We start from the raw sequence: 24,377 nt of genomic DNA, 5'->3' as shown, positions 1-24,377 counted from the left end.
TGCGTGAAAGAGTAACAAACATCCATACATCCATACAAACTTTCGCCTTTATAATAGTAGTAGGAAGGATTTTCATTCCCCTCACTTATGGCTTTATAGCAGAGTATAAACTTCTTGTATATTCTTGTATACTTCTTATGAATATATTTAGAAATGATCGTTGAAAGTGGAAAAATGGTTCAATAAAAATGGTGAAATCTAGTAAAATTTTTTTGTACCAACAAATAAAATATTTTATTTTATTACTTCTTGATCTTTAATATATACGTACCTAACGTACTTCTTTCTTTTGTTGTAGTTCTGTTAAAAAATTGATTGATATCATCCATATAACAGACAATTTAAGGTTAAATTTTTCCTACTTTCAAAAAATTACTAAATAGTAAAGGTAACAAAGGTACAAATCCTTATTATTGTCCAACGATTCTTTCCCCTCAATTATCTAGAACATTCTCTAAGTCCGACATTAATTGAAAAATAATTGATTTCTACCATATTAATGATAAGTGTGACAACGCTGAGAAATAACCCTTAGTACAATCACACAAAGTTGCCTTTTGATTGCAACAATTGACCTACTTACGTGGTATAGACATGTCTGACACGTGTTCAATTTAATTTGCTAGTCGATGGTTCTCGATTTTTATTGAGAAATCGATCTAATCGAACAAATTTTGTGCACCTACGATAAATGATTATTTATTAAACGCTTTTGTTTATAAAGTCATGATTCATGTTATATTCCATTATGTAAATTTAATAACTGCGTTAAAAATTAAACACGCAAGTTTTGATTCATTTAAACTTTAGCAAAGTGATATTTTTTATGTATTTGTTTTAATATACAAAATCATGTTTAATAGTGTGCAAAATTTTTCTCAAAATTTTTATAGGTATATATAAATTTTGAAAATTGCATGTATTGTACGTAAATTTCATAAATTATTGACGAGAAATGTTAAAATAATTATGAGTGTATAGTGAATTTAAATTAAACCTAAACTACTTTTAAAAAGAAAACAAAATGATCTTTTTAAATATTTATCCGAATGTCTAACCCAGTTTTTGGTTTCTCTCTCTTTCTATCTTAATTAAAGAGGGCCTTTCCGTTTCGTGACTCGCTTAAAAGACCGGTGTAATGAGTGTCTTATTGTATTGAAATTTAAGATCAATCTCGAACGAAAACATTAACTATATATAATAAGAGTATAAGCCCCCTTTAAAAAAAAGATTATTTTTTTAATCCTGCATATGTAAGCTCTCTGTGCATAGCGCCGTTCGCTATCCAAAACCAATTTCCTACATTACGATTACTCCATCAAAACTTTATTTGTTGTTTAATTTTTATGATTATAGAAGTACCTACAGTCGTTACATAAAAGATTTATGACAATTTTTACGAGATGCTGTGGCAAGCACTAACATGCATTCATATTGAATTACTAAACTAATATTACAAAACTCACAATCTTTTCATAAAACTTTAATATATTGTTACTATCATAATATTTTTATTGTAATAACATTAGTGCGATATTTTGATTTAGGTATATTTGAAATTGGAACAATAATACTATTACTCGTACAAATATATTATGATGTACGCAGAATTTGTTCATAATAATTACTACGATTACGAAAATATATGTGATCTCGGATAAAAATTCGTGGAACTAACCAGTTCAGTAGACGAAAAGAATTCCATAAATAATTACAGACCATAGAAATGTCAAAAAAATAATAATGTCTCAGAGGCCACAAAAAAATTAAATTAAAATTTATTTTTATTGAAATTCTTTTCGTATGTAACACGACATATTTTATATACATCCTCAAATATTGAGTTACATCCTTACGTTCTTCACGTATCGTGTCCCACAAAAAGAACACAAATAAATAAAAATGAACATCCACTTATACGTATTGATAAATTACATTATATCCTCTGATAATATATTTTTAACAGAAATTAGTGGGACACGGATTTGTAAGACAAATGACCAGGAGCCAATACATACATACATTAAAAAAAAACCCTTTTTTGATTTTTTTGTTGGAGCCTCAAGAAGAGCATTTAAACATTTTTTATTTAATTTCAGAGAGTAACAGACTTAAACAAAAATCTTCAGTTTTTGCCCAATTTTCGAAATCGCCATGATGTTATTGGCTCCCGGTAAAATCATTTGTTAATAAAATTTTCAATGGTTCGATAGTAGTACCCAGCGGAAGCATTCATTTTCTTTTTCTGAAAAGGCAAATATAATTTACGTAGTATGTATGATAATTTATTGATTTAACAAAACTCATATAAATATCCCAGAATGATATTTTCTTACGTTGAACTTAAGATCGAAAATGTAGCTGATTATTCTTTTTTTACAAGTTATATTATATAATCTTTTCCGCTGGGTGAACCATTTTATTATTATTACTTTATGTAACCCTGAGCAAATACGTTTGGCCGACGGAACTGTCAATTCAGTTCATTGATTCATTCGCAAACATATTCATAAACAAGTTGTCAGTTCATCATCATTCTAGACACAAATCAATGGAAAAACGTAACATTTTTAACTTGACCTGACCGAAGATCGACCTCTTTCCATGTGGTTCAGGAGCTAAATGTACTACTTAACCACAAAGGCCTTTTTTAAAGTTTTTTTTTTGGTCTACACCTTTCATGTTTAAATCGTTTGCGAGTGACCCAAAGAAATGACAATATTATAATTTACTAGATTATTTATTGAAAAATAGACTTTATGCTATGTACATAAGGTTGATTGCGATACTTTCCTATCTTACATACTACAGAAATCTGAAAAATAGGTCAATTTCTGTGACCTCGGCGGAATAGAACCACAAGAAAAAAAATCTATTTTATTAGGTATTTTATATAATAGATACTTACGGTAATATTCGCTATGATAAAAAAGTATTATTAAGACTAAGTTTTGCCCGCGGATGCGACCTTTTCGATATATATCTCACTCGGCTATTAGTCAAAAATTTTAAACTCTTCCTCTTGTGGTCTTAATATAATATGGATAGGTACATGATACGTTTTTGAACTATTTCGGCACACAATTTCATCACAATAGGCTTAGTGTAACAGATATTAATAAATTTCGCATTATATATATATAAATGGATGGACAAGAATAACATTTGTAGTAACAATCTAAGTGATGAAGTTGTAACTAGGCAATTACTTATTCAACAATGTTGTCCGATAAAAGTTTATGCAAGCCATTTCAATTTAACACCTATGTCCTAGGCTTTAAAGTACACAATACTAAATAGATGTAAAAATTTTACGTAATTTTTTTATTGGATGTCAAAGAGAATAGTAGAATAAGGTTGGCCATTAATATTTAATAGTCGTTTAAAAATGTATTTTTTTTTTAATTTACTGATGACTATTTTGTATAGATTTAGATTTTTAAGATACGTTATATATCTTATAAGATTATAAATATTTTTTAAAATACCAGAGAGAAGGTATGTCTATGTATTAAAAAATATATTACCTACTACATATGCAAATTATTATATTTAGTAGGTACCGCAATATAATATGTCAGTGAACAATCAAGATCTTTCATCTATTTTATAATCAATTTTCAGGAATTTAATTATTTCCTGATAGTATTTTCGCCGCAACATTCATGTTTTCTAAACCATAAACGTTTCAAATTTAAACGTTATGTTATTTCTTATATAAATATTTAGATCTTCAAAATCTGTTTTAGCGACGAAAACAGTATTAAATAATAAATTATTGTTGTCATTAGTCTGATATTGTATTCAACTCCTTGAGTATCCGCTTAATTATTACTCAACTACTTTTTCATCCACTTTTATATACCTAGATGGCGCTGGAATCGCAATTGCGTGCTACAAAAGCAATATTTTTGAGGTAATTGTACTTTTGTATTTCATGTTTTACGTGCGTTTTTTTTTTTAATTTTAATATTATATATTACTAATTTTCTTAGTAAGTCAAAATAAGGATTTTATTAAGCAATGATTGTGTTCTTTTTTTTTTAATTTTATGCTCTGGATTTAGCACGAACATTCAAGATATTTGTCATCAATTGTTTTTACAAATTAATAGTTAAATTCGCACTTACGTACTACACGCCGACAAATTAATCTAGATTTCAGTGTTTTAGTGCCATTTTGCTTACCGTACGCGAACGTACATTAATGTAATGTCATTACACTTTATATTTGAATTAAACATTTCAAATTTAATTTAATGTTTAATTTTACTAAACGTCTTTAACGTCATGTCTATTAATTTATACCAATTTTTTAAATCAAGGCTTGATTTATCATTAAGCTAAAATATTTACTAAAATAAAAAAAAAAGATGCACTGTACTGTATACAAAATACAAAAAATTAATTTTAAAAAAGAACGCGTGAAACAGTGAAAGAGAAATATCAAAAAAAAAATAATATTAACATATTACATCTCCTTTGTCGTAAATCGCAATTCAAATTCAGAATAACCAAGAAGTTTAACTTCGAAATTTAAATGAAATTAAAACTATTCCAGCTTAGCTGTCCGGGGTAGATGGCGTTGCGGCCGCCGACGGCGCCACCGTCGCCGGCCATCACCGCGAGGGGCACGAGCTGGCCGCGGACTTGCCCGACAGGCAGGAGAAGCCGCTGGTCCCCGATTGGAGGCTCGACATGGAACCCCTGATGAAAAGGTGGATTGTTATTTATTTTTCTTACTCGAAATCGCTTCACGTAAAAACCTGAACTACCTCATCCATGATCATGGTAAAAGAGTGTTATTCGGGCTCGACTCTTGAGAGGTGAGGATGCTATGAGGATGAGAAGTTAAACCTTCAGTCACTATATGGCGGGATCTCGACGTCATAATATGTATGTATATAATATAATTATATACATACATATTATGACGTCGAGATCCCTTGCGGGGCAGACAGAGCCAAACAGTCTTGAAGAGACCGAAAGGCAACGTACAGCTGACGTATGGCTTTACAATGGTATTGAGATTCAAATAGTGACAGGTTACTAGCCCATCGCCTACAAAAATCCCAGGTACCGATAGGAAAAAAGAATAGGCCTACTCCATATTTCGCACGGATGTCGTAAAAGGCTAAGACTAAGGAATAAGCTAAAAATCCTGGGATTCTTCATGTTGCTTAATTTAACTTTAATTCCTTAGCTGGAGAGCCAACATAGTGCCGTGTGGTCCCCGGCACCAATAGAAAAAAGAATAGGACCACTCCATCTCTCTCCCATGGATGTTGTAAAAGGCGATTAAGGGATAGGCTTATAAACTTGGGATTCTTCTTTAAGGCGATGGGCTAGCAACCTGTCACTATTTGAATCTCAATTCTACCTTAAAGCCAAATAGCTGAACCCATCAGTCTTTTCAAGACTGTTGGCTGTGTCTACCCCGCAAGGGGTATAGACGTGATTATATGTATGTGTGAGCCAACATACTTGTACTGATGGCTGTCCAGGGTCTCGTGGAAGTAGACGAGCTGGGCGGCGCGGTGCGTGGAGTCCAACAACTCGCAGCGCCATTGTAGCACATAACTACCGCACTGGGTCATGACGTGGGAGCCCTGCGGACAAACAAACAGACGATGCAGTGTTACATTACATTAGTGATCATGATCATCATAGATCGGAATAGGTAGATTGATTTTATGTACTTGCATCATGAATTACCATAGAAAGCATACATACATACATACATATGGTCACGTCTTTATCCCTTGTGGGGTAGACACGAGCCAATAGTCTTGAAAAGACTGATCGGCCACGTTCAGCTATTTTATTTATTGATAGAATTGAGATTCAAATAGTGACAGGTTGCTAGCCCATCGCCAAAAAAAAAGAATCCCAAGTTTGTAAGCCTATCCCTTAGTCGCCTTTTACGACATCCATGGGAAACAGATGGAGGGGTCCTATTCTTTTTTGTATTGGTGCCGGGTACCACACGGCACTAGAGGAAATTATAGAAAGCATAACATGGATAAGCCTCTTTTCCGGGATTCCATTTCAGTACTTACACTTACAGTAAACTACATTGTCCGCGGGTAACATAGGACTACAATTTACGTGAACGAAGTCGGGGGAAAACAGCTACCACTAATATATTCTTCATCCCACTTGTAAAAATTCCGGAAAACATCTTAATAATTTACAAATCCCGCAATCCCGAACGGAGGCATGTCCATATTAATATATACGTTTCAGTTCATTGACCCCAATTCAATCTACCTATTCCGATCCTGGTGATCATATATATATATATATATATATATATACATTTACTGGACAAAGGCGTTCACACGTAGCACGACACGCGCGAGCTTAGCGCAGCGATGCCGTGTGGTTCCCGGCACCAATACAAAAAAGAATAGGACCACTCCATCTCTTTCCCATGGATGTCGTTAAATGCGACTAAGGGATAGGCTTACAAACTTGGGATTCTTTTTAGGCGATGGGCTAGCAACCTGTTACTATTTGAATCTCAATTCTATCATTAAGCTGAACGTGGCCTATCAGTATTTTGAAGACAGTCGTCTCTATCTACCCCGAAAGGGACATAAACGTACAATTACAACAATTTACGTATAGTCGTAAATTGTTTACCACGAAAAATTTAACACGCTATAGGAGAATGTCTAAACTAGTTGTCTTACCTGTATGCTCTCGCCGTCATGGCAATGCAATGCCGGCTCCACCCTGGTGTAGTGCTCTCCCTCGCGCCAGCTCCTCTGCTCCAGGACAGAGCCTTCGCAACCGCCGCCGCCTACGCACAAAGCTGCGAACATTGGTCATATGAATAAATAAACAACGTAAATATAGTAGTGTTTCATTCATACATACATTTTGTATTGGTGCCGGGAACCACACGACACCAAAAAAGAATTGGACCACTCTACTCACATGGATGTCGTAAAAGGCGACTAAGGGATATGCTTACAACAAACTTGGGATTCTTTTTTAGGCGATGGTTGGCAACCTGCCACTATTTGAATCTTAATTCTATCATTAAGCTAAATAGCTGAATGTGGCCATTCAGTCTTTTCAAGACTGTCGGCTCTGTCTACCCCGCAAGGGATAAAGACGTGACCATATGTTATGTTTATGTACATTCATACATTTAACAATTTTAAAAATTAAAAATAAATATTGACTATCTAGAAACTGCCGTACTGTGGTCTAAAAATAAAACACGGAATAAAAATTAAAACACAGAATAAGAAGCAATCTGTTTTAAAGACTGTCAGTTACAAAAATTGCCAAACACTATAATTATAGAAATAATAAACGCAACCATAGCGCGTTCTAATACGGAACAAAATCTTCTTGGCCGATTTTGACGAATGTTAACATAAAGAGAATAAAGCTTTACGAGTAATACAGGCTGTTGGCTCTGTCTACCCCGCAAGGGATATAGACATGATTATATGTATGTATGTATCTGAATCCAATTCATACTGGAATTAACCTCGTCATTCGAGACTGTTGGCTCTGTCTACCCCGCAAAGGATATATACATGATTATATGTATCCGAATCCAATTCATACCGGAATTATCCTCGTCATTCGAGACAGTTGGCTCTGTCTACCCCGCAAGGGATATAGACGTGATTATATTATATGTATCTGAATACAATTCATACCGGAATTATCCTCGTCATTCGAGACAGTTGGCTCTGTCTACCCCGCAAGGGATATAGACGTGTTTACATGTATATATCTGAATCCAAATAATACCGGAATTGTCCTCGTCATCCGGTTTAATCTCGTGCTCTGTCCGGAACACGGCAAACGAGATGTCGTGTCGCAACACGTCAAAGTCCCAGGTCAGCACGCTGTGCGGGTCTCTGTTCACGACGATGACCTCGTGGATCTGAAGAAATAAAATACACACATAGGTACATACATTTTGTGCCGTAAGTACATACATACATACATTACGTTTTTTTGAGATGGCAATTGACAGAAGTAATTGGAAAAAACTAACATACTGTGCCGACCCCGCGTAGAAAGTAGGAAAAGGTAACGACGAAGAAGAAGATACATTTTGTGCCGTGTGGTTCCCGGCACCAATACAAAAAAGAATAGGACCACTCCATCTCTTTCCCATGGATGTCGTTAAATGCGACTAAGGGATAGGCTTACAAACTTGGGATTGTTTTTTAGGCGATGGGCTAGTAACCTGTCACTATTAGAATCTCAATTGCTAGCCCATCGCCTAAAAAAGAATCCCAAGTTTGTAAGCCTATCCCTTATCCCGTAATCGCCTTTTACGACATCCATGGGATAGAGACGGAGTTGTCTTTTTATATTGATGCCGGGAACCACAAAGCACACTGAAAAAAAAATTAAAACTAATTAATAGATGTACTGAAATTTAGTCAAATAGATATTCGCTATAGAAAGTTCTAGAAATGGATAAGACAATAAGGTCAGGCGGAAGTCACTTTGTGTAACTACCTGACTTTCCCGCACCAGAAATTTGGTCAAAGCCAGTAGCTCGTAATCAGTACAAAATATATGATGGGTTCAATGAAAATTCAGATGAATCTTACCTGTCCCTTTCCTAAACTAACGCATCTATAGACGCTGTCTTCGCTCAGGGGGTCACCGTCACGTTCTGTGAAAGCTCCGGCCACGTACAAACTTTTTGGCACCAAACCTCCTTCGTGAACGAAGCTCTGAAGAAAATAAAAAAACTTAAATAAAAAAATTGTGCATATAAAATTAGTATTTACATGTACTATATGTAGCATTGTCCATAGATACACAACAAGCTAGATACCGCACATTATTAAAATATTGAAGTTAATATATTTCAAAAGAATGTTAAATTTAAATAAATTTTATGCAAACAATAAATTTGATGACTTTTATACCCAATTAAAATTTCATTGTTAGTAGAATTATTATTTGCTTAATGGATTGTTGCCAATTTAATGCATAAATAATCAGATGCCAAAAAATGTGTACAAATTTAATGGATATTTATTGGCAAATGTAGGTTTTACGCAGGTCTCGTTAGAACAGGTCTACTATGGCATTCGAAGTCACGTTGTACAATGTGAGTGAGGAAATACACTGACAATATTAGCTTAATTAAAAGAATGGATAAAAAAGGTGTATATACTTAATGGCAGATGCGATATCTAGCTAGATGTATGTATGATTTAAAGTATATATCTATAAACAAACACGTACGTGATGTAACGCAGACGATAGTAAACAGCATAGTGTATATATTTGTGAATATTTATAAATGAAATGTATTTTTGACGACTATTTCCGATTATCAGACTGGGAAATATTTGTCGTTATCAGCGGTTTTCACAAGTGAAGTTCTGAATGTTGCCCAAAAAAGTATGTATTTATGTCAATTGACAACTTATTAATGTAAGATATAAGTCCTCTTGTGTGTGTGTAAAACAACACCAATATATCAAAATTTTAACCTTATTTAATGAATTTCGAATACTGTCGTGTCTATTCTACGTGTGATCTATGACATATTCATTGGATTCCTATTAATAATAATGTGATGACACCACAAATACATGTTATAGACATTTAACGATATTTGATCTTTGAATAGTGCTACAAAAATACATGTAATGCACTAATTATTATCTGCGTACTGGCCGTACAAAAACGTACGTAGTCGAAATAGTGTTGAGGCACAAACGAAGACGGGTTAACTATGTCCGCCTGGACGGAAAGAAAATAAAAAGCATTTAATATTAAGAAGAAAATTGCCTTAAAAAAAAACAAATTAAAAAATATTTAGTAGGAGAAGAATATGAGACGGTATTCTATCAAAAGGGACATTTGAAAAAAGTAAAAATCGAAGTTATTACCAAATGAGTTTTGTATAAAAATAATAAAATACCAAAATAAAGTTTTTTTCATAGTAATATTTGTTTTTGACTTGAAAATCAATCTTTTTTTGTGCGGTGTGGTTCCCGGCACTAATAAAAAAAAAATTGGACCACTCCATCTCGTTACCATGGATGTCGTCAAAGGCGACTAAGGGATGGGCTTATAAACTTGGGATTCTCTTTTAGGCGATAGGCTAGCAACTTGTCACTGTTCGAGTATCAATTCTATCATTAAGCCAAACAGCTGAACGTGGCCTATCACTCTTTTAATGTCTGTTGGGTCTGTCTACCCCGCAAGGGATTATAGAAGTCATTATATGTATGTATGCAATCAAGCATTTTAACCAAAAAAAAATCAAATCATGTAATCCCTTAGTCGACAACATCACTGGTAAATAGATGGAGTGCCTATTCTAAAATGTCGGGAACCCCACGGATGATCTTTGGATTAGATACTTTGTATGACTTATATTAAAATGGAACCCGCCACGCTTCCAAAGGTATTATGGTGTCTGAACAACTAAAAACAAATATTACCTTGCATGGGCCGCCAAGGAAATCCGGGATAAGATCCTTGGGGATGTAGTCGAGTAGTCCGCCGGGCTGGAGGTAGTCCTTGCCGCCGTAGAAGAGGAATTTGCTGCGCGTATTTTCGTCTGAAGACAAAATTAACATTTACAATACACAAAATGGTTGGAAAAATCCTATTAATATTATAAATGCGAAAGTTTGTATGTCAGGATGTCAGTATGGATGTTTGTTACTCTTTCACGCAAAAACTACTGAACCGACCACGATGAAATTTGGTATGTAGGTAGCTGAAGACCCAGAATAACATATAGGCTTTTTATCCCGGAGTCACCACGGGAATGATTCCACGCGGACGAAGTCGCGGGCGGCCTTTAATATTATAATAAATACAAAGACAAACAGAACGTAACTCATCGTCTCAAAGTAATTGACGCTTGATCATTTTACAAAATACACTTGCCTACCAACATTCACGTGTCTTAACGTAATAAATGGATGGTAACTGCATTTTTCTGCTTCATACACAGCGCTTCTGTGGCGCAGCGGTAGTACGCTTGTCTGTGACACCGGAGGTTCCGGGTTCGAATCCCGCCCAGGGCATGATGGGAAAGTAACTTTTTCTGATTGGTATGGGTCTTGGATGTTTATCTATATAAGTATTTATTATAAAATATAGTATCGTTGAGTTAGTATCTCGTGACACAAGTCTCGAACTTACTTTGATGCTAACTCAATCTGTGTAATTTGTCGCGTATATATATTTTTTTATTTTTATTATTTAGCATCATCCACATGCATCATTCTTTTTCTACAAGAGACCAAGCACATACTTCGTAGAATCGAGAGCCCTCGAATCATTTACGCTGAGCACACCCTGCCTTCCCATCGTCTCCAGATCATAAACCCTTTTTTCATGGCACAAACCTACCTATAAAAGTGCTGACAATGGTCCACAGGATCGGGAAGACCCTCGGAGCCCTAACAATGAGCACCCTGCCCATGGTCTCCGGGTAGTTAGCCTCCACGATCTGGATGATCCTCAGCAGCGCCCTAACACCTGGTCTCCACAGATGACGCATGTTCAGCCCGTCCAGGTCCACCAGGAGGCACCAGGAGTGGATGGCTCGCTCGCAGGTGCGAGTGGCTTCTTCTAGCAGTTTGAGTCCCTCTTCACAAACGTGAAGCGTCTGGAAGTAATATTAGGTTTTGTTAAGTTGTAGCGGAAGAGATTTTTTTGGTCAGATACATAGAAACTGTTTGTGAGATTAATATTGAGGGTTGTGGCGTAGAGATTTTACCACAAGGATTTGTATATATTAGTTTAGACCTTAGTAGACAGAAGTAGACTGACAAAACCTGAATGTCTGATGGGAGTCGCTTGGTGTAACCTGACCACTGTTCTTGGAAAGAAGGACGCAATAGGGGCAACCGCCTAGAAGATTGATATGAAGAAATCCTCATATAGAAATGCCTTAATATTAAAATTTCTATGGGCATACTTGTGGCGACATCACTAACGTCACCCACATCTGTCAATCATAGCGAAGTAATTGACGCGCTCAGACAATAGCAACGAAGACTCTGAATCGCGTAACCAAATATTTCACAGAGTGGAGCATAAATAGAGCCTCCGACTCTACATCCAGCCTGGCGGAAGATCTTCCCTTACTCACCTAGCTACATGCTCATACTCACCAACTTCAAGAGGCCATCTTCTCCAATAGATTTGAGTAGTCCCTTCACGTCCATTTGTCCTAAGCGCAGAATGTATAGCGGACGATCGTCTGCAGACAACATTTTTAATGACAGATTACATACATACATACATATGGTCACGTCTAAATCCCTTGCGGGGTAGACAGAGCCAATAGTCTTGAAAAGACTGAATGGCTACGTTTAGCTATTTGGCTTAATGATAGGATTGAGATTCAAATAGTGACAGGTTGCTAGCCCATTGCCTAAAAAAAGAATCCCAAGTTTGTAAGCCTATCCCTCAGTCGCCTTTTACGACATCCATGGGAAAGAGATGGAGTGGTCCTATTCTTTTTGTATTGGTGCCGCACGCACAGATTAATATTTTGGAAAAATTAACCTAAAATACAATACGGTATGACTTTCATCTGGCATCAGACAGATCCTAGGAAGACGACTAAAGGACATAAGCACCAACATATAAATAACTTACAAGCTCCTGTCAAATTGGTACACCACTTTCTTGAGATGAGTCAGAAATGCACTTGTCATAATCCTAGATCGGGTTAGGAGGTAAGGAACTCCTGTCTGACCTCCGCAACCTTTGCAGGGCAACCATGCCTGAATGTGCAGGTTTCCTCACTATGTTCTCGCTCACCCTAACAGCATCTGCATTTATTCTTTGGAATCTAGAATTGTATATCAATCACGTACCCTTGTCATGATGATGCCACCCCCCGGGGAAGTACTGCTTGACGACGTCCGGCGTCTCGTACTCCGACAGGATCCTGTCGACCTGGTGCTTCTTCCGCCAGAGGAGAGACTGCGAGAGCATCTCCCGCGCTTTCTCCACGTTGAAGTCCCGGGCGCGGAGGAAGCGAAGTAAGGTGGTGTCGCTTGGCACCTAAGAGGTCATAACGGCTTAATTAATTGGCGTTTGAAGTTGAATATAAATAAATATATACGGGACAAATTACACACATTGAGTTAGCCTTAGTGTAAGTTCGAGACTTGTGTTACGAGATACTAACTCAACGATACTATATTTTATAATAAATACTTATATAGATAAACTTCCAAGACCCAGGCCAATCAGAAAAAGTTCTTTTCTTATCATGCCCTGGCCGGGATTCGAACCCGGGACCTCCGGTGTCACAGTCAAGCGTACTACCGCTGCGCCACAGAAGCCGTAAGTTGACGTCAATAAGAGGGTAGATTAACAAAATTCATCAAGAGAAAAGTTTAAGGGCTTGACTTGCGATTCTGTTTCTGGGCGATAAACAAAGAACCTGTCACAAATTCTGAGTGGAAAATTTTATCATTACGCCATACTAGCAGTGAGGAAAAATATCGTGAAGAATCCTGAATATTAATTGAGTAATTTTGTTCTTTCAATACACAGGTGTGATTGTCAGTTTCGTAGGTATAATTCCCGGTATCTCCCACATCTGGATCGTGGTCATAAGTAGACCTTCGGAGTCCTCCCCAGAACGCAAATGGGTCAAAATCCCGAAGAATCATGATAATCAAAGTTTCCATTCAAGCAAATTGTTGTATTGTTGAAATTATGAACGCAGACAATGTTGCGAACGCGACATATGAAAACCTATCATAGATGTCGCCACTGTTTGTTATCCTTTTTACTCTGTGTTACATAACAATATACTTGCTTGTATGATCATTGTTCATTGCTGCGTATTTTATTTTATCTCCCTAGATTATCAGCTAATAACCACATATTAATAACAGTTTTCATCATGTATGTTTCCTATCTAGGCTCACCTTGCCCTTCTGAAGGTCTGCGATCCATTTCCTGAGCTGGAGTAGCCTCGACTCCTGCATGGGAGTGAGCTCACCCAGGTTTCGCTTGATGTAGTCGCTGTCCAGGGTGTATTGATCTGAAACAAGAGACAAGACTCTTAAGAACTTGGTACTGAAAACAATTTCGACGAAATATTCGTATTGAAATAGTTTTACATTAATTCATGTTTTTTAATGTAGACAATGCGCAATTTACAAATATATCTAAATCGTGGACGAATCCACGATTTAGATAGAATTTGTTAATTGACGTCCGGTGAAAATGCTGCAGTGTAGTTTGTTCCGCCTCTTCTTTCTACACATGCGCTTTAGAAGCGGCGGTAGTTTTAATTAGATTTAAGTGATGTGACGACAATAAGTGATACCTTGTATCCAATTTTGAAAATAAATCTATTCTACTCTAATGGTCAAGTTGATATAGCATAGACTTTGAGGTACGAGTTTACTTTTGTTTTCTACTGAGTTTTCTGCCTCTGTGGCCCAGCAGTGGTTAGCGTCTGGTTTACAAGCGAGTTACCAAACGACTGGCGTTAGAAAAAGTCAAATTTTTAGATTACATACAACTGTAAAAAGCAACACATTAAAATTATATCATTTAATGTAAAATAGTCTATTAACAAATGAATGAAATCAGGCACCCGGCACCAATACAAAAAAGACCAGGACCACTCCATCACTTTTCCATGGATGTCGTAAAAGGCGACTAAGGGATAGGATACCCTTACAAACTTGGGATTCTTTTTTAGGCGATAGGCTAGCAACCTGTCACTATTTGAATCTCAATTCTATCATTAAGCCAAATAGCTAAACGTGGCCATTCAGTCTTTACAAGACTTTTGGCTCTGTCTACCTCGCAAGGGATATAGACGTGACCATATGTATGTATTTGAGTAGGTACTTCAATCGGTCGTACACTGCTTAACAAAGTATTTTTCCTCGTAAATCGGGAAAACCAGTTGAGGAAAAATATACTTAATATATGGACAAATAGATACATAAGTAAAACATAACATTATAACATAAAATCACGTCTATATTCCTTGCGGGGTAGACGTAGCCAGCAGTATTGAAAGACTGACAGGCCACGTTCAGCTGTTAGCTTTAATAATGAAACTGAGATTCAATTAGTGACAGGTTGCTAGCGCATCGCCTAAAAGAAGAATCTCAAGTTTTTAGTCTTCCTTTAACCGCTTTTTTAAGTTCAGGAGTAATCCTATTCTTAGGTGCTGGGATTGCGATCCTTTTTTTAAGGCGATGGGCTAGCAACCTGTCACTATTTGGATCTCGATTCCATCATTAAGCCGAGCAGCTGAACGTGGCCATTCAGTCTTTTAGGGACTATTGGCTCTGTCTACCCCGTAAGGGATATAGACGTGACTATATGTATGTATGTAGGTGCTGGGAACCACACGGCACTCTGACTGACACTGACTCAATTCTAATACCATAAAATTAAAATGAGGGCCTTTAATTTGCCTTTTAAAAGTACACTTAGTGCAGCGTGAACTGGGGTGGGTGACGGCCATGACCGGGAACCGCCTGGACTTGACACCGGAACGGGAACCGCCTAAAAAAGAACCCCAAGTTTGTAAGCCTATCCCTTAGTCGCCTTTTACGACATCCATGGGAAAGGGATGAATTGGTCCTTTACTTTTTTGTATTGGTGCCGGGAACCACACGGCACAAAAGAAGAATCCCAAGTTAATTAGCCATTTAGTCACATTTTACGAATTTTACTCATAATAACATTCTGGACAATAGCGACATTGTAGAAGGATATCAAGGCTATCATTCTCCATTATCAGGCACACTTAGAACAGCGTCAAGGGGGTGGGTGATGACCGTGACCGGGAACCGCCTGGACTTGACACCGGAACGGGAACTGTGCCACAGATTATAAAACAGAACTAGCCTCTATCAAATCCTACTATCCTACTACTATTATAAAGGCGAAAGTTTGTATGGATGTTTGTTACTCTTTCACGCAAAAACTACTGAACTGATTACCATGAAATTTGGTATGTAGGTAGCTGAAGACCCAGAATAACACATAGGCTACTTTTTATCCCAGAGTTCCCGCGGGATTGATAGGGTTTCCATGCGGACGAAGTCGCAGGTGGCCTCTAGTGCATACATAATGATCATGTTTGTATCGCTTACGAGGTAGAGCCTACAGTCTCGCAAAGACTGGAAAGCGGCTTGATGATGGAATTGAAATTCAAATAGTGACGAGTTACTAGCCCAACGCCTAAAAGAACATACATACATATAATCACGTCTATGTCCCTTGCGGGGTACACAGAGCCAACAGTCTTGAGCGGACTGATAGGCCACGTTCAGCTATTTGGATTTAAAATAGAATTGAGATTCGAATAGTGACAGGTTGCTAGCCCATTGCCTAAAAAAAGAATGTCAAGTTTGTAAGCCTATCCCTTAGTCGCCTTTTACGACATCCATGGGAAAGAGATGGATTGATCCTATTCTTTTTTGTATTGGTGCCGGGAACCACACGGCACAAAAGAAAAATCCCAAGTTTATTAGCCTATCTTTTAGTCACCTTTAACGGATTTTACTCATAATAACATTCCGGACAATAGCGACATCGTAGAAGGATATCAAGGCAAATCATTCTCCATTATCAGGCACACTTAGAACAGCGTCATGTGGGGTGGGTGGCGACCGTGACCGGGAGGCGCCTGGACTTGACACCGGAACGGGAACTGTGCCACAGATTATAAAATAGGACTATACTAGCTGTGCCCGCGACTTTGTCCGCGTGGTATAGTTATTTTTGGGCATCATTGAGGGCATCAAGGATGAATAATTTTCCCCGGTTTTTTTTCACATTTTCCATTATTTCTTTACTCCTTATAGTTGCAGCGTGATGTTATATAGCCTAAAGACTTCCTCGATAAATGGTCTATTCAACGTTAAAAGCATTTTTCAATTCGAACCAGTAGTTCCTGAGATTAGCGCGTTCAAACAAACAAACTCTTCTATAGATAAAAATCCAAGACCCAGAACAATCAGGGAGAGTTTAAGTTGAAAGAGGGATTTAAACCCTGGACCTTCTGTGTCACAGTCAAGCTGACTACCGCTGCGCCACAGAGGCCCTTAATCAGAGCAGAGGAGATAATGTAAATATATTTTAACAAGAAATAAAAAGATAAAAGAATTTTCATGCCCGCTTCAGTATTTCCGAAAACAATCAGAGTTATAACTTATGGTAATAATCTTTAGTACTATTTTTGTGTTTTTATTCAAACCTCAAAATAAATTCTATAACAAAAACAATTCCCTATCAACGCTATTTCAGGAAAACAATGTCGAAAGTCCCGATATTCAACAGGAAAACCGACCTTGTATCATTATAAATTTAGGTGCTATATTTACATGCACGTGAATGTTCCAAGGCTGCATTTCGCTTGCAGCTATTTCAGTGAACTATGAAACTTACAATTCACTAAATAAGGTCAAATATTGTATGCACAGTTCGCTAGTCAAAGAGCCCGCGCAATGCAGGTCAACTTTATTACGATAGAGTTGTATTTGAAGTTGTGCGCTTTGCACGTAGAACTTTGTGTCAATAAGGGCCAAGGTCGCGTTAATTTGTGAAGCTTTTGGCAGGGATTTCATTGCAGTTCTGGTGGTGACATAATAATTTTGTGGTCTTGATTACCCTCTACAAATTCTATTCATATGGAAATTTCGTTGTCTAGATTTTGTAATGTGTTATGACAAGTTTTATATCTCTTATATTTATATCTCTTCCCCCGCGGCACGGCACTCGCGACGCCGTTTTTATCGCGCGAAATACTATCGCTGTTTCGCGTTTTAATAAGACGTGATACGGAATTTCTACGCTAACAGTGTAATACCATTTGGTGTCGCGAGGTAGCTGAATGCAAAACCTTTACCAGAACATTTACAACATGTAGACACTGGCTTACGTCGTGACGCATGGCTTTATCAACCTTCCGGTTATATATACGAGTCGAATAATATTCGGGTGCATAGGGGGAGCGATAATTATGGCTCGACCGCCACCAAAGGGAAGATCTTCCGCCAGGCTAGGTGCGATGCCTGGGGAACCGCGCGACAGACGATTTTGTGTCGGAGTTTGTGTATATGCTCTAAACCGTGAAATCTTTGCTTGCGCGATTTAGACTCTTCGCTGCTATTGGCTGTCACGTGATTGGCTATTGTGACTTGAGGCGTAGAGATTTCGCCACATCTTTTTAGTGTCCCTTTAGATCTTATAATATTATTCACTAGAATAGAGGATTCTAGGAGGGGCTGACGGAAATTGGAATAATATTAAGTTCAGGCAACCATTTTCATGATTCTTACTAGGAACGGATAAAAAGAGGAACTCTCGTTAAACGCCGTAAAAATACTAGTTCAACCAATAACATTTGTAAAGGATAACACGAAGCGAACAACAAACATCCTCGTATAAATTATATCGATATAATTCAAAGCGGGTTTAACCCCATTTCAGCACGAGTGCCGCAATAAAATCTGGATTTACCAGGATTAGGGTTAACCCCTCTCCCACTCAGACGGAATGTTATATTGACTGATAAACTACCTTAGTTTTGAATGGGTTTAGACTGTTTTGTGCTAACTCTTGCAGTACCCTTCTAAACTTGGCTTCGGAGCTAGCAACCAGTCACTTTATGAATCTCAATTCTATTTGTTACCGCTTCTTCTGCACTGACGCCTTGGAAGCGGCAGTAAACTTACTTTTTAAGTAATTTATTTGACGTCAACCAATGTTGTTAAACCATACGTTTTGACAATTATTAAGCGATATATAGTATCCTATAGTAATGAATAAAAATTTTGAATTTTGAATTGAATTTTATCATCAAGGCCAAAAGCTGAACGTGGCTCATCAGTCTTTTCAAGACTGTTGGCTCTGTCTACCCCGCAAAGGACGTGATTATATGTATGTGTGTTGAAGTTTCAATTACATGAGTGCAGTATGGTACGTCACAGTCGACCGTGGGAGGGCTGTAAGCGTGGGTGTAACTCCGAGACCTCTTTTACACCCACCATTTTGAGTCGCACGTGTAATAAGATGGCGTCTTTATTTAATTACATTTGAAAATCTACATTCTTTACTTACTGATGTGATCCTAGTAATTTTATAAATGCGAATGTTTGTACGTATATTTGTTTCCGTTTCACGCAAATACTACACAACAGATTACGATGAAATTCGTATTAAGTCGTCGAAAGTACATATGTTGGTAGCTGAAGGCCCAGAATAACACCTAGGCTACTTTTTACACCGGAGTTCCCGCGGGATTGATTCCACGCGGATCTATTGGTGCCGAGAACCACACGGCACTAAATTTCGATTGATAAAGAAAACAAAAAAAGTAAACATAAATTATATTTACACTTTATATTCCACTTCCTACGCCAATCAACATTCTGCAGCATATGCTTTGAGAAATAAATTAAAAGGTACAATAAATAAAAACTTTATACACTATTCATAAGTACATACATTTCACTCAATTCCATCGTTAGGCCAAACAGCTGAACTTAGCCTTGGTTTTTGCGGGACTGTCGGCTCTGTCTACCCCGCAAGGGATACAGACGTGACTAAATATATATGTATCTGTGCATCATTCCTAAGTTGACGATTTAATACCACCTGCTCAAAATAAACGTTATAGGAGCCGACAATAACAACAAAACAGCAATCACCATTCCTATACAAATCCTTAGATTGTCAAACTGGAAAATCCTGCATACAGTAAAATTGCTCTCACAATGGCACGGCCTGTCTATTCTTTTCGAAGACCTATCGCACTCTGACCGTGTCTGCATTCCCAAATCTTCGCGACTCTGCCGCCTCCCGTACAGAGAGGGTCCCGTTTGTAAATCCGCTGAAGCATCTTTACTGCTATGATGGAACGCTTTGGCTATACTTCCCAAACTTCTCTTGCTTGCCGATATGACTAGCTGGCGTTTACTCATTCTGTCATTCCGTGCCATGTCTGCAGCGCTATTTTTGCTTTTAAGCCTATCTAAATTCCTCTTGCTGACCGAAGCTTTGTGGTTATCAGAGAAGTTTCTGCTCGTGCCGGCAGAATGTTCTGGATGCTGTTTGTTGGCGGTGCGATCGGAAAAATGTAATTTGCTGGAGCCAGCGAGCTGGTGTTTGGATATTTTGTCGACCAGCCGGTTGAAATACTTGCCGCCTGTCTCCTTGTCGTCGGCGTACTCCGGGAAAGAACTGTCTGGGAATTGGGGGAATAGGTCTGGGGACAAAGGGAGGAGTTGTTAGGTTGGACGGAACGGAACGTTGGATGAAATTTTTTAATCTACCCTCTTATTGACGTCAACTTACGGCCTCTGTGGCGCGGTGGTGGTGCGTTTGTCTGTGACACCGGATGTCCCGGGTTCGAATCCCGTTCTGATCATGATGAGAATGGAATTTTCTGTCATTGACCTTGGTTTTTGATGTTTATCTATATAAGTATTTATTGTAAAATATAGTATCGTCGAGTTAGTATCTCGTAACACAAGTTTCGTACATACGTCGAGGCTAACTCTATCTGTGTAATTTGTTCCGTATATGTTTATTAATATTTATTAATGGGTAGGATGTTTCTGACCGGAGGCGCACCCCGGGTCCCGAAACACTTCTGTGGAGGGTGCAACCGGGAACACGCAGGGATGAGATTCTATTCTATTCTAAGTATAATTTAATATTGTGAAGTTGACGTTGTTGAAGAAAATGCCGCAGTGCAGTTTGTTACCGCTTCTTCTGCACTGACGCCTTGGAAGCGGCAGTAAACTTAGTTTTTAAGTAATTTATTTGACGTCAACCAATGTTGTTAAACCATACGACAATTATTAAGCGATATATAGTATCCTATAATAATGAATAAAAATTTTGAATTTGAATTTTTTTTTGAGAGGGTAGGATGTTTCTGAATATAGGTTATAAGGATAAGATTATTAGGGCATATATGTAGGTAGGTAAGGTCGCACGAACACCTTACTTTCTGGATTGAATCCCGTTCCTTTCGAGGGAGGGACGCCATCGGAACAAAAGCCACAAGTATGACACTGACATACCTACTTGTAAGTTGAAACGAAACGTGACAGTGAATGTATGCAATCACTTTAACCAATACTTTTCAAACGTTTCATTCATTCATTCATATAATCACGTCTATATCCCTCGCTGGATAGACAGGGCCAGCAGCCTCGAAAGACTGACGGGCCATTATCACCTTTATGGCTTTGTGATTGAATTGAAATTCAAATAGTTGCAAGTTGCAACCTCATCGCCTACAAGTAGAATCCCAAAAGTTTATTAGCCATTCCTTCAATCGTTTCAGCGTTCAAATAATCAAAAATTTTAATCCCGACTACATGTATAAACACAAATTACTCGATTATCGATGAAATTTTAATTGGATACTGGCAACCCGCCAATTAATTAACTACGAATTTCAATTTCAACCTATCGATTCGATACCACTAAACGTTAAATGTGGGAAACAAAAATGTGTACGAAATAATACATACATACATACGTATGGTCACGTCTATATCCCTTGCGGGGTAGACAGAGCCAACAGTCTTGAAAAGACTGAATGGCCACGTTCAGCTATTTGCCTTAATGATGGAATTGAGATTCAAATAGTGATAGGTTGCTAGCTAGCCTTGTATTGGTGCCGGGAACCAAGGAGACCAGGGGAACCGGAAAAAGGAATTGGCTTATAAACTTGGGACTCTTCTTTTAGGCGACAGGCTAGCAACCTTACACTATTTGAATCTCATTTCCATCATTTAGCCAAACAGCTAAACGTGGCCTATCATTCTTTTTAAGACTGTTGGCTCTGTCTACCCCGCAAGGGGTATAGACGTGATCGTATGTACGTATGCTATCATTACTCCGTAGTTTGACCCAGAATCACAGCCCTATTGTAAGGTCACACCGTCCTTGTGAACGCCCTGCGAGTCTATTATCATGTAACCTTTCACCAAGACTCTCCTATTAATATTTATGACCTATTAAGCCTTGCGGGAAGGACATTTTCATAATATGGGAAACTGAAATGTGTTCGCTTAAATATTAAGCCAAGTGTATACCTAATAGAACTAAAAGTTAAAACTAAGTTAGTAACTTTAATAACATGTGTTTGTGGTTCCCGGCACCGATAAAAAAAAAGAATTGGACCACTCCCTCTTATTACCATGGATGTCGTAAAAGGCGACTAAGGGATAGGCTTATAAACTTGAGATTCTTCTTTAGGGCGATAGGCTAGCAACCTGTCACTATTTGAATCTCAATTCTAACATTAAGCCAAACAGCTGAACGTGGCCAATCAGTCTTTTAAGACTATTGGCTCTGTCTGCCCCGCATGGGATAAAGATGTGAATATATGTATGTACGGTTGTAATTATTGATTTAGCTGTAGCTTTTAGCTGTAGATCAGTTAGATAATATTAATCTGCTGCCATCTTGATTCAATTTATATGCCGTGTAGTAAATACACATACCTACCAGCGCCCTGAGCAAAGCACGTACAACAAACTATCGCTGTTTCGCTATTTATTATGACGTGAAACGGGACAGCGATAGTTCTTCATACATACATACATACCATCACGCCTTTTTCCCATTGGCGTAGGCAGAGACTATGGATTTCCACTTGCTAAGATCCCTACAGACCTCTCCCGCTTCCTCCACACTCGTTACTCTTTTCATGCATATTCGAGGATAAGTTTTCCGCGCGATGAAAACGGCGTCGCGCGTGTCATGCTACGAGGAGGCTTAGTAATAGATTAGCTTAGAAATTAGAACCTTTTCGGGAGAAAAACATTTTATGTATGTACTAGGTGCGCCCGCGACTTCGTCCACGTGGAATGGTTATTTTGGGCATCATTGAAGCCCTCAAGTATGAATAATTTTCCCCGATTTTTTTTTCACATTCTCCATTATTTCTTCGCTCTATTATAGTTGCAGCGTGATGTTATATAGTCTAAAGTCTTCCTCGATAAATGGTCTATACAACGCAAAAAATATTTTTCAATGCGAACCAGTAGTTCCTGAGATTGGCGCGTTCAAACAAACAAAATCTTCAGCTTTATAATATTAGTATAGATGTGTCTGTGTATCTTGATCAAATTAAGGACGTCCTGGTAAAGGGTCACAGGTCAAAAGTACCCGAAACCGCCGAGCTTGCATGAAGAGAGTTATGAATGTGGATGAAGCGAAGGAAGTATGCAGAGATCGTGGAGCAAGAGCAAGTGGAAAGAGGTAGTCTCTGCCTACCCCTCCGGGAAAGAGGCGTGATTTTATGTATGTATGTGCAAAATTTATTGACTTGCCACTCGACCGCACAAATCTCTTCCCATACATACATACATACACATGATCACGTCTTTATCCCTTACGGGGTAGACAGAGCCAACAGTCTTGAAAAGACCGATAGGCCACGTTGAGCTGTGTAAATATGCGCACGCGCATACCTGGTTGCGAATGTGTCCTGACCGGCGTGGCCATGCTGGGCGACATGGGCTGAGCGCCCCGCGACACCACCTCACGGAGGTGAGCGTTGTTCCTCTCATCGCCCTGGGTCCACGGCCGCAGCTCTCTGATGTTGTCCGCGTGGACCTCCTTCATGAACGACTCAATAAGTTCTTTGCCTGAACGAAATGAAAAATAAATTAAAAAAAAATTAGGCTGAACGGTGAGTAGAAATACCTACCACACGGTTTAGGATAACCACCTTGTTAAGGGTAAACGTTAATTCACAAACACGTTACCGAAAGTAACATCCAAAAAACATCAGCAAATTTCACCCCTTTGTGAGCAACGTAACAAGCCGCCAGACTAATTAAGTGTTAAACCCTTTAAAAGTCGACGACTCTCAAAGCTAGGGGCGACCTCTAGCGGACGCTAAGTGAGTTGTTAGACTGCGAAGCGATTCGTGTCTACAGATCGACTTAGGGCAAAAAAAAAAACATATTTTGTATGTATGTTTGTAACGCGATAACTTTCGAATCGTTGGCCTGATTGTGATGAAATTTAAAATGTATGTACAAAATTTTTTTTTTAATTCAGGGCATCAAATTCGAATAAGTGGTCGTTGAAATAATCACAATTTTGAAAAAAAAATAAAAACTGTTCGCGTGGTCAAGTTCACGGCGAACAACTAGTTGATAAGTCAAAAACCTGACCCACCCAATCCAGGATCCACGGTCAAAGGTATGCCTTGAATCGAATGAAGAAATCTCTGGAGAGTAGTCTACTCGTAGTAGGGCAACTCTCCAGAGATTTCTCACCACGAGAATGCGACGGGGACTAAAGCCAGGAGGAAGAAGTCTTCTTCTTCCTGTATTCTGTATCTGCCCCGCAAGGGGTAGCGACGTGACGTGATAT

General features: G+C 38.2%; 1 protein-coding gene across 2 annotated transcripts in view; it reads right to left on the bottom strand.

Moving 5' to 3' along the window:
- Positions 1–2,619: 2,619 nt before the first annotated feature.
- Positions 2,620–24,377, bottom strand: part of LOC106133167 (protein real-time) — a 47,383-nt gene continuing 25,625 nt past the window's right edge. For both annotated transcript variants that reach the window (XM_013332802.2, XM_060947212.1), the window contains 11 exons: positions 23,465–23,641; positions 13,919–14,034; positions 12,851–13,040; positions 12,140–12,228; positions 11,373–11,631; positions 10,451–10,569; positions 8,594–8,719; positions 7,776–7,911; positions 6,695–6,816; positions 5,484–5,608; positions 2,620–4,706 (listed from right to left, as the gene is read on the bottom strand). In XM_013332802.2, the coding sequence (XP_013188256.1) occupies positions 4,619–4,706; positions 5,484–5,608; positions 6,695–6,816; positions 7,776–7,911; positions 8,594–8,719; positions 10,451–10,569; positions 11,373–11,631; positions 12,140–12,228; positions 12,851–13,040; positions 13,919–14,034; positions 23,465–23,641 (1,547 nt within the window). In that variant the 3' untranslated portion in view covers positions 2,620–4,618. The remainder of the gene's footprint in view (positions 4,707–5,483; positions 5,609–6,694; positions 6,817–7,775; positions 7,912–8,593; positions 8,720–10,450; positions 10,570–11,372; positions 11,632–12,139; positions 12,229–12,850; positions 13,041–13,918; positions 14,035–23,464; positions 23,642–24,377) is intronic.

Source organism: Amyelois transitella, chromosome 13 (genome assembly GCF_032362555.1).
Source record: "Amyelois transitella isolate CPQ chromosome 13, ilAmyTran1.1, whole genome shotgun sequence".
Lineage (NCBI taxonomy): Eukaryota > Metazoa > Arthropoda > Insecta > Lepidoptera > Pyralidae > Amyelois > Amyelois transitella.
The sequence above is the reverse complement of the archived record's forward strand: the minus strand, read 5'-3'. Positions and strand labels throughout refer to the sequence as shown.